General features: G+C 45.4%; 1 protein-coding gene across 1 annotated transcript; it reads left to right on the forward strand.

Annotated features, from left to right (window-relative positions):
- Nucleotides 1-815: 815 nt before the first annotated feature.
- Nucleotides 816-10,950, forward strand: LOC311247595 (phosphatidylinositol 3,4,5-trisphosphate-dependent Rac exchanger 2 protein-like; the record flags this gene model as incomplete). Its single annotated transcript, XM_084338624.1, has 3 exons — nt 816-915; nt 7,940-8,041; nt 10,788-10,950. Coding segments are annotated over exons 1-3 (352 nt in total), but the record flags the coding sequence as incomplete, so codon positions are not given.
- Between the last annotated feature and the right edge of the window lie 4,047 nt (nt 10,951-14,997).

Consider the following 14,997-nt stretch of genomic DNA (forward strand, 5'->3'; position numbering starts at 1 on the left):
ATTCATAATGGCATATGGCTGGCTGTATGGCAGATGACAGGATATGATCCCCTATCTCTCCCTCACTAGATTATTCGGCTACTTTATATTTTATATGTCTCTTTCTCTGGTCAATGTTGGCTTCTTTTTTATTTATTTTTAATTAACTTTTCTACAGTCAGTCATTATTCGTCTCTCTGTCTGTCGGTCTGTCTGTCTGTCTGCTCTGCCCCATCCTGTCACTTCATTATTGACGTGTCTCAGCAGTGACCAAATGTCTTGGCATGGAGGCAGTAATTATTCCTGTCTGTCTGCATTATCTGAAATGATTAAAAAAAAAGAAAAAAAAAATCGAACCCTGACTAATCTTACTGTCATGCACTTGTCCTAATAAACTAACCTACACTGTAACACGCATCACTTGATGAACATTGTTACTCAGCTGATAGAGTTGTACCCTTCTTGCTGTCTTGTCGTACAGAACTTGTAAGTCGCTTTGGATAAAAGCGTCAGCTAAATGACTAAATGTAAATGTCTGTCTGTCTGTCTGTCTGTCTGTCTGTCTGTCTGTCTGTCTGTCTGTCTGTCTGTCTGTCTGTCTGTCTGTCTGTCTGGTCTGTCTGACTCACTCACTCACTCACTCACTCACTCACTCACTTCACTCACTCACTCACTCACTCACTCACTCACTCACTCACTCACTCCACTCACTCTCTCTCTCTCTCTGTCTCTCTCTCTCTCTCTCTCTCTCCTCTCTCTCTTCTCTCTCTCTCTCTCTCTCTCTCTCTCTCTCTCTCACTCTCTCCTCTCTCTCTCTCTCTCTCCCACAGAGGAGCGGTTTCCAGATATATGATGAGTACTGTGGGAACCACGAGAAGGCCCAGAGGCTGCGTGCTGGAGCTGAATAAGATCAGGACGGTGCGGACCTGCCTGCTGGTGAGGAGGGGGACCACAGTCCCTCAGACCCCCTTATTTAAACACATTCTTTATTAACAGCTATAGCCAGGAGTAGCTGCAGGGGGATGGAGGGGTTACATGCACGCACGCACACATGCACACACACACACACACACACACACACACACACCCACACACACACACACACACACACACACACACACACACACACACACACACACACAGACACACACACAGACACACACACGCGCGCGTCACACAACATACACGCAACGCACACACACACACACACCACACACGCACACACGCAACGCACGCACACACACAACACACACATACACACACACACACACACACACACACACATTGTACTGCATTGTACTGTATACTGTATTGTACTGTAACTCACTGTTACTATTTTTTTTTACTCTGTATTGTATATTGTAACATATGTATATTGACTGAACACTTTTTGTTTTTACGTACTTTTGACTTTCTATTTTATACTTTTCTATTATCTATTTTTATCTAGCACACTCCCAGGAGCTCATAACAGAAAAAAGCATTTAATAGAAAAGTATTCTGTATTCTTTACTATGACAACTAATAAAGAAACTAAACTAAAACTAAAACACACACACACAGTACAGTATATTATGTCCCCACACTGCACTCATACAACACATCTGATCTACAATATATAGACTATAATATACACTAGAGCCTCCACCTAATGGCTCACAATGTATTCTATAATGAGGCGAATGATCCCCATCATTCTTTTCACTAAGTGGCGGTAATATAAGTTCACTGTTATTACGACCAACCAAAGAAGCAGTGTTTGTTCTGGGTAGAAAACAGGTGCAAAAATAGTGGTATTGTATGAGACTAGAGATCGCAAGGAATCCATAGATAACAACCGTGTCATGCAAGTGTACCAGGGAAGTGGTTGAATATTGCTCCAAATCTAAACAATATTTTGGCAGGTAACATTTTATGGCTAGAGCGTGAATATAGGTATCATACGAAACATGAAATCACAGGGAATGCGTAGATACCAACTAGGCCACGGGAGCTTACCAGGAAAGGTACTAAATATTGTATGTATAAGTTGCTCAAAAGAGGCTAATCTAGCAAGCTCATCACTCACTCCACTTTCTGAAGCTGACTTTCTCCGTTGATTTTCAATGCCTCAGTACTATCCTACATCCTGTTATGAGGGCCAGTTTTACCCAAGAACATAAATGTGAGGATAGTTCAGCCTCCACCGGCAATATGCCCAATATACATAATGTAGGCCCTTCAACGAACCTTGGTCCTCGAACGGACATACGTAAAATTGACCAACGAATTCCTTCGTAACTCGATTTACGGCATTCTCGGTCGGCTTCGTATTGTAGATTCTTCGTAGGATTTACGTAGGATTTACGTACTCGAAAAGGCAGTTGTAGGTCGGACAGACCGGTGTGCGCACGTGGTTTCAACAGCTTTCTCTGGGACAAGTTATTGGGGATTCACAGTCTATCAGTGTGTGGTTGACAGACAGATGGGATGGATGACCCTGCCCTGTGTGAAGGCGGTCTCCTGCTTCCTGTCCCAGCGCTCTGGGAGGCTCTCCCTCTCTCTCTCTCTCTCCCTCTCCCTCTCTCTCTCTCCCTCTCCCCTCTCCCTCCCTCTCTCTCTCTCTCTTGCTCTCTCTCACTCTCCCTCTCTCCCTATCTCTCTCTCTCTCACTCTCTCGCTCTCCCTCTCTCCCCTCTCTCTCTCCCTCTCCCCTCTCTCCCTCTCCCCCCCCCTCTCTCTCTCTCTCCCCCTCTTGGGACCCACAGCCTACTGGAACAAAGGCTTTGCTAAACCCACGCTTCTGGCTCGCTGCATGACTTCTGTGTGTGTGTGTGTGTGTGTGTGTGTGAGTGAAGGTCTGTGTGTATAAATGGCAAATGAACTGCATTCATATAATTTCATCCAAAGCGCTTTACAACCTATGCCTCACATTCACTCATTCACTCGCACATTCACACACAGCCGGCGGATGCAAAGGTGCCAACTTGCTCATCGGGAGCAGTTTGGACACTACTTCGACATGCTGCCGGGAGGAGCAGGATTCGATTAGGAGGTGCCCGCTCTACCTCCTGAGCCACTGTTACCCCCTGTGTGTGTGTGTGTGTGTGTGTGTGTGTGTGTGTGTGTGTGTGTGTGTGTGTGTGTGTGTGTATGTGTGTGTGTGTGTGTGTGTGTGTATGTGTGTGTGTGTGTGTGTGTGTGTGTGTGTGTGTGTGTGTGTGTGTGTGTGTGTGTGTGTGTGTGTGTGTGTGTGTGTGTGTGTGTGTGTGTGTGTGTGTGTGTGTGTGTGTGTGTGTGTGTGTGTGTGTGTGTGTGTGTGTGTGTGTGTGTGTGTGTGTGTGTGTGTGTGTGTGTGTGTGTGTGTGTGTGTGTGTGTGTGTGTGTGTGTGTGTGTGTGTATGTGTGTGTGTGTGTGTGTGTGTGTGTGTGTGTGTGTGTGTCAGTGTGAAAGTCTGCGTGAGGACGTTGGGAGTATGGAATGTGCGTGTGCGTGTTTGAAAGTTAGGTGTGTTTGTGTGTGTCTGAAAGGTGAGGATGTGTTTGAAAGTTAGGTGTGTTTGTGTGTGTCTGAAAGGTGAGGATGTGTTTGAAAGTTAGGTGTGTTTGTGTGTGTGTCTGAAAGGTGAGGATGTGTTTGAAAGTTAGGTGTGTGCGCGTGTATCCGCGTGTATGTGTAAATCTGCATGCGTTTGCGTACGTGCATGTAAGTCTGTGTGTGACTGTGTGTAGTTGTGTACTGAATGTGTGCCTGTTTGTGTGTATATACTATACATCTGTGCGTGTTCAAGGTTAGACTGTCCGCCTCTGCTTTTCCATGACCTCTGGTGACCCCTGGCTGCACACGGCTGTCTCTCTCCGTCTGTCTCCTAGTCCTCCTGACCACAGATGTGCTTATAATCATTCATCTAACTCATTCAGAATGGGGGAAAAAACAACATGAAAACCGACTAGCAAAGTCTTGGCCGACTCAAACTAAATTGAGCGATTAACCCTTTCACTACCACACTACAGAGGGTTAACCTTTTGCTACCACACTGGTAGTAGCGAAAGGTTAACCTTCTGTAGTGTGGTAGTGAAATGGTTAACACTTTGTCGTGTGGCAGTGGAAGGGTTAACCTTCTGTATTGTTGCAGTGAAAGGGTTAACCATTTGGTAGTGTGGTAGTGAAAGGGTTAATCAACTAATCGACTATTAGGGGATAGCCCTACTACAGACCACAGTTGATCACAATGTGGGTAAACTCTGTGTGGCGCCTTCAAATAGTTTGTTTACTGACTCCCTGCCAGTGATCTGTGAAAGTATGGCAAATGTAAACAGAGAAGGCGGTCAACAGGAAGAGAAAAAGCAACTATTTGACCTCACTCGTGTGACATGAGAGGCCTTGCAGGGCATGTTTGTAGTTCTCTTTCTTACAGTATGACCAGTGTTAATTTAGTCAACGGAAATTATGACCAAATATGGTCGTCAACAAAGCTTTTTCCCCAGTCTATCTGCTAACATTAGCATTAGGTAATAACCGGTTTAAAATGGATGGTGATTACCTCACGTTGTGTCTATTCTACTAGCATTAACGTTACTAGTACAAACAATCAATAGCGAGTTATATTGATCACGCTATGTACGATAGCCATGACTAATATCTCCGCTCGGTGGCTAATTGTGTTGATGTCAGTTTTGTTTCATCAATAAATGAGGCAGAATACACAGTGGCTGTATCCTTTTTTGTTTATTGCACTTGTTCCTGCTGCAAACAAATAATTTATCCTAAGCGAGCCATTAAAGATGGCGGCTTTCTGTTTTTGTGCAGAGACGCTCCAACGAGTGACTCTTCTGACCAATCAGTGGTCTGCAGTGTTTCACGTGACTTTTCTGGTACCAGTTCTACTCGCTTGGAACCTCGACAGAGCAGGGACTAAAAAAGTACCCAAAAAGTACCCAAAAAGATGGAAAACCGAAAATGTAGAGTAGAGTAGAGTCGAGTAGGTACCATGCAGTGGAAAAGGGGCATTAGTAGAACTTTCTAGAACGTAAAAAACATTCTAGAACCACAGGATGCCGTCACGATAGAAAGTTATGGAACCTTCGTGATGTTACCGCATGATGTCATAACCGAACACTCTAGAACCTTTGGGTCTCTATATAAGAAAGTAGATTTACAATAGGACCACTTCTGTAAAGAAAGACTTCGCAAATAAACCATTTGGATATCTTTGCTTTGCACTGGAGCGGCTGTGGACATTACTTTTCTTTATCAACGAACGTACTACTAGTAAGTAATTTAACCAGTGGAGGGGATCGTCGGCCCTCACAGCTTACATAAGTCTAACCAGCTAGCACTAACGTTAGCTTTTTTTGTTTATGAGGCTGTAACTGAGTGGTGAGACTAAACAAAAAAGACTAAATCGAAACGAAACAAAAAAGACTAAAACTAAAATGCTCAGACCTGTAGTTGACTAAAACTTGACTAAACTAAACATAGATAAAGGTGACTAAATATGATGAAAACGAAAAAGAGCATTTGAGACATGACTAAGACACAAAAGAAAATAGCTGACAAAATTAACACTGAGTATGACCCACTGTTGGTACCCACTTCCAAAAGGAAATGCCTAATTTCTGTGTAGTAGTAGAGCAGGTAAAACACTGTAAAAGCATGATATTACTGTTCTTCTGTCATTTGTAATAAGACACCAAATTATTATGTTTTTTGTTGATATATTTCTCATATATCAACCAACACATAACAACTGTTGTCTCTTTCATTGCCATGTACAAAACAATGGTTGCAATGTTACAGGCAGCCATGTTGGAAGACAGAGAACTACAGAAATATTATGCGCAAGGCCTCTATTGTAGATATTCCCGCATTAGGTGCCAGTGCACTGATAATTGGAAGTATTTCGGCTAGCGATCCGGCACACGTGGCTATGGGTGAAGCCAGTCATTTTGTGCTCCTGAACTCTCTCCGAAAGTGTGTTTCTGCAGTGAGTATCTTGCTGTGTCTTCAGGTCTGTTCAGCTTGTAATGTATCTCTAGCCCCTCTCGCCCCAGAACCGCCCACACTACACCCAGTCACTCATGTTTTAAGACCTTCATAAAAACCTGAGAGCTTTGAAACAGAGACCTACAGCATCGATGCACTCCCAAAAGAGCCGGACTATGACCACAAACAGGGTCTCGTATACTATATCTACTAGGGATGAGATAGAATATTCTAATTTTCGAATAGTCGATGCCAGTCTCCACATTCGATTTTCATGTCGGAGTCGAATCTTTCTTTTATATAATAAAAAATTAATTGCAAACCATTCTTATTTGATTCCTTTTTATATTTAGAGGCAGCCTAATTTTCATAGCCGAATTTATCTAAAAGATGCACATGCTACTATTCGAATATTCGGTCTTAAGAACCAGCGATTTTCGAATAGCACTTTTGCTAGAAAGTCCCATCCCTAATATCTACATCGATCAGCAGGGTCAAACAGGGTCTCGTATACTATATCGACATCGATCAGCCAGGGTCAAACAGGGTCATATACTATATCGATCAGCCAGGGTCAAACAGGGTCATATACTATATCGATCAGCCTCAGGGTCAAACAGGGTCATATACTATATCGATCAGCCAGGGTCAAACAGGGTCATATACTATATCGATCAGCCAGGGTCAAACAGGGTCATATACTATATCGATCAGCCAGGGTCAAACAGGGTCTCGTATACTATATCGATCAGCCAGGGTCAAACAGGGTCTCGTATACTATATCGATCAGCCAGGGTCAAACAGGGTCTCGTATACTATATCGATCAGCCCATTCAGCAGTGTAGCATTGGGCCGTTTTGTTACACTTGTAATTGAGGAAGTGAGAGATTAATCACAACACACACGCATGCACGCACGCACGCACGCACGCACGCACGCACGCACGCACGCACACACACACACACACACACACACACACACACACACACACACACACACACACACACACACACACACACACACACACACACACACACACACACACACACACACACACACACACACACACACCACACACACACACACACACACACACACACACACACACACACACACACACACACACACACTCACACATACATACACACACACATCCATGCCGATCATCAGAGAGAGGAGATGCTGTAACAAACCAGAGAGCTTTATTTCTGATTTAGTGTCCGAGCGTGCCTTTGAACTAAGCACCCAGGGGCCAAGGATGTTAATTGAATTCGATTTAATGGGGCTTTTATAGCTTTGACCTTGTGGAGACCTCGGTCTTGCAACATGGATCATGTTACCCTTTGACTTGCACTCTGCCTTGTACTAATGCACCTTAGGTCACCCCCTAACCTCCACAATGACCTGGATGGCTCGTACCTCAGGTTACCTGCACACCTCCATTAAAACATTTAGCCTACTGCGTGGTACAAATACCTGCTTCTTAGTTACCTCATGCTGTATATCAACAATCCAAATCACAATCACAAATGACCTCTGACCCTATGTTTCAAGTTCAGCAAGGTGTCACTTTGATCAGTGGAGTTGATGTTTTTTTTTGTATTATGTTGTCTAATTATGTATCTCGTCTCTCCTCCTCTTCTCGTTTCTCCTCATCTTCTCCTTTGTTCTCTCCACTTCTCTCCTCTCCTCTCATCCCCTCTCTTCTCCTCTCCTCTCCTCTCTTCCCCTCTCTTCTCCTCCTCTCCTCTCTCTTCCCCTCTCCTCTCCTCCTCTCCACTTCTCTCCTCTCCTCTCATCCCCTCTCCTCTCCTCTCTTCTCCTCTCCTCTCCTCTCCTCTCCTCTCCTCTCCTCTCCTCTCCTCTCCTCTCCTCTCCTCTCCTCTCTCTCCTCTCCTCTCCTCTCCTCTCCTCTCCTCTCCTCTCTCTCCTCTCCTCTCCTCTCCTCTCCTCTCCTCTCATCTCATCTTTCTCCCCCTATCCTTCCATCATCAGAACTGCATGTTGCTGGGAGGCAGAAAGAACACTGAGGTCCCACTGGAAGGTTATCTGGTAGCTCCCATCCAGAGGATCTGCAAGTACCCGCTACTGCTCAGAGTAAGTATGGGCTTGTGTGTGTCTGCTGCTGCTGCCGCTGCTAACCATGCATTACGACGACACCACCTCCAGAGGGCCCCCATCAAACCCTCGTATTCATCCACGAAGCCTAGTGATTAGCCGGGGCGTCCTCCCCTATTCATACCCAACCTCTCCCTTCGTAATGAAACGGCAGAGGCTCGTATTCTGACACGTCCCCCTCTCTTCACTCCCCCCCCCCCACCACCAGCACCACACACACAGTATGAACAACACAGGACCTATCATCACACTATCATAACACCCCCCCGCCCTCAGCCACGTATAGGAACGTGAGCGAAACAAAATACTTATTTCAAAAACGCTTTGTTTGAGTTTAGCGATCCAAGTTTGTCCCGTTTCATTCATGTAACCACCCGGATCTATTGATTCACACGCGCGGGCGTAACCTAAACAGTCACCGGCACGGGGCAACAGAGATTTTATGATAATAAGTAAGGAGGGGTAGGGGGGGGGGGGGGGATCTGATTTGCTGGGGGGGGGGGGGGGGGGGATCTGATTCGCTGCCGTTTGAAGTGGTGCAGCTGAGGACTGCCCGGGCCTCTCCTCCTCCTATAAAACACAGCAGATAGCCATCAGCGAGCGAGCGGCTGCAGAAATATCCAGAAGAACGTAAATCAGAACGGCCTCTACAGTAACCGACACGCAGGAACACTATGTTTAGACTATAGGCCTGAAGATTACCATCTCCCCCCTCACCACCAGACCGTGGCGTGCAGTAGCCTGGCTGTTATATACACAGATACTCACTGTGAGCTGTAATATAAATCAGGAGAAGTAGTAGGATGGATTGGGGGTGAGGGGGGGGGGGGGGGGGGTGTTACGAGAATGAGAATGGCTTGGAACAGAACCTCACATGCAAATTAAATGTATTTAAAAGCGTGTTGTGTGTGTGTGTGTGTGTGTGTGTGTGTGTGTGTGTGTGTGTGGTGTGTGTGTGTGTGTGTGTGTGTGTGTGTGTGTGTGTGTGGTGTGTGTGTGTGTGTGTTGTGTGTGTGTGTGTGTGTGTGTGTGTGTGTGTGTGTGTGTGTGTGTGTGTCGTGTGTGTGTGTGTGTGTGTGTGTGTGTGTGTGTGTGTGTGTGTGTGTGTGTGTGTGCTTTCTGTACCCATATTGCCATTGCATGTGCAATTTTTGTGCATAATTTGATCTGCAGATTCAAATAAAGCATTTCAAGTGTGTGTGTGTGTGTGTGTGTGTGTGTGTGTGTGTGTGTGTGAGCGCGTGCGTGCGTGCGTGCGTGCGTGCGTGCGTGTGTGTGTGTGTGTATTATGTGCATGGGTGCAAAAAGTACCCAGAAATTATACTTAAGTGAAAGTATGGGTACCGTCTCAAAATCTTACTCAAGTAAAAGTCAGAGTATCTGGCTAAAAACACACTTGAGTAAAAGTCAAAAAGACAAACCTTTTTTTCTGACTGTCTATTCTTCTGATTCTTCTGAAAGATCCCCACGTTCTAGTCTTGCACAAGGACCAATCAGCATGGGTATGGGTGGGTTCATTTTCCATTGATGGGGATTTGATTGGCTGTTTTTAAATAAAGTGCGGCCGCAGGATTAATAACGTTAACGTTAGTTCGGCCAGAGAAACAAATACTAATTAAAATTGTTGGACCTGCGAGATTTGTACTTTGTACTTTGTAGGTCTGCATTTTAAATGTAAGGAGTAAAAAAGTATGTTTTTTTTCTCTGAAATGTAATTGAGTATACAAAGTATACAAACCTAATAATACTCGAATACTCGAGTAAAGTACAAATCCCCAAAAACAGTACTTAAGTATTGTAACGAAGTAACTGTAACTAGCCTGTCCTGATTGTGATTATGTGGTTATGTGATTTATGATTATGTATATGTGTGCCTGCCTATACAGTGTTTATACATGTACTGTATAGCTTTGATTTGTCCCTGTACACTGTTTTCTTTTTATAGATCAAGTCAAGTCAAGTCAAGAGTTTTATTTGTCACGGCATACAAGCATACAGTGAAATGCAGGGGGTCATGCCCGCAGCGATTGTGCAATAATACTAGTAATAAGAATAGGATGAGAATAGACATTTGTGCAATAATACAAGTAATAAAAATAACACATAACAGGTATAATTTACATACATTTGACAAAAGCATGGTAAGACATGCTAAGACATGCTATAGATGCACAAATGATAGTGAGTGAATGTACAGAATATTTTTTAAACAGTTTTTATTAGGGATGTCCGATATTATCGGCCTACCGATATTATCGGCCGATATCGGCATTAAAATGTGATATCGGAAAATATCGGTATCGGTTTAAATTTTTTTTTTTTTTTTTTTTTTTTTTTACATTTCTATAACCTTTATTTACCCCAGGCAAGCAAGTAAGAACAAATTCTGATTTTATTTATTGTCAAAAGTATGCATAATGTTGTGTTAATTCCACAACAAGAGATATGTAATGTTAATTACCTGAAATTTGTCCGTTTTTTGGGGGGGGGGAAACCCTGCATATATCGGTATCGGTTGATATCGGTATCGGAAATTAAGAGTTGGACAATATCTGTATATCGGTATCAGTAAAAAAGCCAATATCGAGCATCCCTAGTTTTTATATTAGCTTTATTGTCCTTCTATTTTTCTGTTTCTTTTCTGGTTTAAACATCAAACAAACAATAAAAATAAAGAAAAGTACAATTACTCAAGTACTTTACACCCTTGCTTGTGTGTTATCAGGAGCTGTTGAAGAGGACCCCTAAGAAGCACAACGACTACTCTTTGGTGCAGGAGTCCCCTGCAGATGATGAAGGCCGTGTGTTCCAGCATCAACGAGGCCAAGAGACAGATGGAGAAGATGGAGGTTCTGGAGGAGTGGCAGTCCCACATCGAGGGCTGGGAGGTACATACTGTATTATGTTTGAGCAATATGGCGCTGGTCTGCACTCAGTACATATACTGTATTATGTTTGAGCCAAGATGGCACTGGCCTGCACTCAGTACAGTACATACTGTATTATGTACATACTGCCCCTTCCTGACAAAATAAGCCACCCAACTCCTCGTCCAATCAACAGTCATCTCCCGCCTCGACTACTGCAACGCACTGCTAGCTGGCCTCCCGGCCACTGCCACCAAGCCTCTTCAACTCATTCAGAACGCAGCGGCCCGCCTGATCTCACACCTACCGAAGTCGGCCTATGTCACCCCACTTCTCAGGGACCTGCACTGGCTCCCGATCCGCTTCAAGGCCCTCGACCTGGCATACCGTGCAGCAAAGGGGAACCCCGCTCCCGCCTACCTCCGGTCAATGGTCTCTAACTACACACCCTCAAGACCCCTACGCTCTGCATCTTCTGGCCGTCTCAGACCCACTCCTATCCAAGGCTCCAGGAGGGTCATCAAGGAGCAGCCGCATTTTCTCAGTCCTTGCCCCACAATGTGGAACGAACTGCCCACCACAGTTAGGACAGCCGAAACCCGTCCAATCTTCCGCCGTCGACTTAAGACACAATTCTTCAACCATTATCTGAAATAATAATATAAAAAAATGTATAATAATAAAACTCTAACCCTAACTAACCTTACTGTCATGCATAAATGTCCTAATAAACTAACCTACACTGTAACATGCAACACTTTGATGAACATTGTTACTCAGCTGATAGAGTTGTACCCTTCCTGATGACTTGTCGTACAGAACTTGTAAGTCGCTTTGGATAAAAGCGTCAGCTAAATGACTAAATGTAAATGTAAATTATGTTTGAGCCAAGATGGGGCTGGCCTGCCACTCAGTACATACTGTATTATGTGTGAGCCAAGATGGTGCTCGTCTGCACTCAGTACATACTGTATTATGTTTGAGCCAAGATGGGGCTGGTCTACATTCAGTACATACTGTATTATGTTTGAGCCAAGATGGGGCTGGCCTGCACTCAGTACATACTGTATTATGTTTGAGCCAAGATGGGGCTGGCCTGTACTCAGTACATACTGTATATTTGAGCGAAGATAGTGGCCTGCACTCAGTACGTACTATATTATGTTTGACCCAAGATGGTGCTGGCTCACACTAAGTGCATCTGTATAGTGTATACAGTACATATTTGAGCCAACGGGTAGCCTACGCATTGTCCAACTAACACCTCTCCCGAAGGCTACCCGTACATGTCCGCTTCCATTCATTGTGTTAAGCTAGGCTAACGTGCAGCCAGACAGCTTTCTACTGAACGCACAGAGAGGAAACTGGTATCTATCTTATTGTCTCTCTCTGGAGAAGACGATAAGCCAATTTCCCAAAATATTGGCGTGTTCTTTTAAGTGAAATATCCATTTAAGTAGATTTTAGCCATAACTCTTGAGGAAAATGTTACTATTGAGTAAACAGCTGTCAGCTGTTGTGTGACTGAAATAGGATGCAGTTTGTATTTGAAGCTTTGCGTTGTGGTGTTCCTCTGAACGTAACAGGGCATAACTAGATGGGTGATCCATACATGTGTGAGGAGGAGACAGCGAGGCACGTGATCAAGATGGTCCAGTTTCTGTTTGCCTATATATCTTGTTCTAATCTAGTCGCTGACAACAACAATGTTCCTTTTAACATGAACCCTTATCCCATGTAGTACAACCTCAAACGGGAGGCAGAGTTTTCAGTCTCAAAGGGGAGTTTGAGTTTTCAGAACCCAACATTCTAACAGTGACGTAACGTCAGTTCTGGATCCCAAGATCAAATCCTGAGAGAACGTACATTTGAAGGGGTTTAAAAACAGCACATTCAGCACAAAAGGCACTCACCACCAATGGTGGAGACGCTGGGTTCGAGCCCAGCTCTCCACATTGTTTTCAGTTTGGCTGGTCGTCCGTACTAATACAATTGGCAGTATTAGGGGGAGGGAAAACTGAGGGTGGGGATCGGACGTTGTGGACAGCGACTCCTACAGGTCGGTTGGTGCGCCTGCGCAGTAGAATCAAGAAGCGATGGGGCGGCGTCCCTCCAAAGCGCAGACCCCTGGCGCTGAAAGATCGTGCCGCGCAGGTGAAAAGATGCGACGGCTGCTACCTCGAGTATCGGAGGGGACTCGTGCTATGTATGGCTTCGTCCACATTACAGCCGGCTTGTGGGAGGCAAGAAACAGCGTTCGAGACAGGGGAGGGTTGAATTGGACGATACGAAATTGGGATGGGAGAAAAATAGAAAATGGAGAAAAAGTGGATAAAAAAAACAGCACATTTATATACATCTCTCCGCCTTGCCAGATTCTCTGCGTCCACAACGAAAAACAGTAGATTTTTATGATGAAAAATATGATCTGGAACGCGACACAGCCCTTAAATAAACCCTGATACTGACTCAGTCTCATCAAACATTTCTTTATGGACGCAGGCTGAAAAAAGCTGGAACTGGAGTCCTTCACGGTGTTACACCCACCCAGTAGGCGGGAAGACTCTAAATGCTTCTTCTTGTGGCCAACTACATCAGCCAGGCTTCTCCGAGGAACAAAACAAACCGGATGGGATTTAAAGTGGGTGTCAGTTAACTTGAACATAGTGTTCTGAGCACGTTCTCCACCGCCCCGTGTGGAGGACAGAGTGACCTCTTCGGTCTGTTTAGAACCTTTTGGTGTTTTGAAAACATGGACAAATGGAACATACAGTACACGCACGCACGCACACACACACACACACACACACACACACACACACACACACACACACACACACACACACACAACACACACACACACACACACACACACACAACACACACACACACACACACACACACACACACACACACACACACACACACACACACACTCAGTGCAAGTGCTAAGAATAGCGTGATGTATTATAATCACTTAGTACTGGGTGGGGTACAGCAACTTGACATTTTCTCTGCATGGTCCTGACTGACGCTGCTCTCTGACTGAAGCTGCTCTCTGACTGAAGCTGCTCTCTGACTGAAGCTGCTCTCTGACTGAAGCTGCTCTCTGACTGAAGCTGCTCTCTGACTGAAGCTGCTCTCTGGCTGAAGCTGCTCTCTGACTGAAGCTGCTCTCTGGCTGAAGCTGCTCTCTGACTGAAGCTGCTCTCTGACTGAAGCTGCTCTCTGACTGAAGCTGCTCTCTGGCTGAAGCTGCTCTCTGACTGAAGCTGCTCTCTGGCTGAAGCTGCTCTCTGACTGAAGCTGCTCTCTGACTGAAGCTGCTCTCTGGCTGAAGCTGCTCTCTGACTGAAGCTGCTCTCTGGCTGAAGCTGCTCTCTGGCTGAAGCTGCTCTCTGACTGAAGCTGCTCTCTGGCTGAAGCTGCTCTCTGGCTGAAGCTGCTCTCTGACTGAAGCTGCTCTCTGACTGAAGCTGCTCTCTGACTGAAGCTGCTCTCTGGCTGAAGCTGCTCTCTGACTGAAGCTGCTCTCTGACTGAAGCTGCTCTCTGACTGAAGCTGCTCTCTGACTGAAGCTGCTCTCTGACTGAAGCTGCTCTCTGGCTGAAGCTGCTCTCTGGCTGAAGCTGCTCTCTGCTGAAGCTGCTCTCTGGCTGAAGCTGCTCTCTGGCTGAAGCTGCTCTCTGGCTGAAGCTGCTCTCTGGCTGAAGCTGCTCTCTGACTGAAGCTGCTCTCTGACTGAAGCTGCTCTCTGACTGAAGCTGCTCTCTGGCTGAAGCTGCTCTCTGACTGAAGCTGCTCTCTGGCTGAAGCTGCTCTCTGGCTGAAGCTGCTCTCTGACTGAAGCTGCTCTCTGACTGAAGCTGCTCTCTGACTGAAGCTGCTCTCTGACTGAAGCTGCTCTCTGGCTGAAGCTGCTCTCTGGCTGAAGCTGCTCTCTGACTGAAGCTGCTCTCTGGCTGAAGCTGCTCTCTCTGGACTGAAGCTGCTCTCTGACTGAAGCTGCTCTCTGACTGAGCTGCTCTCTGACTGAAGAGCTGCTCTCTGACTGAAGCTGCTCTCTGA

This window comes from Notolepis coatsorum (genome assembly GCF_963971535.1).
Source record: "Notolepis coatsorum genome assembly, contig: SCAFFOLD_3466, whole genome shotgun sequence".
NCBI lineage: Eukaryota > Metazoa > Chordata > Actinopteri > Aulopiformes > Paralepididae > Notolepis > Notolepis coatsorum.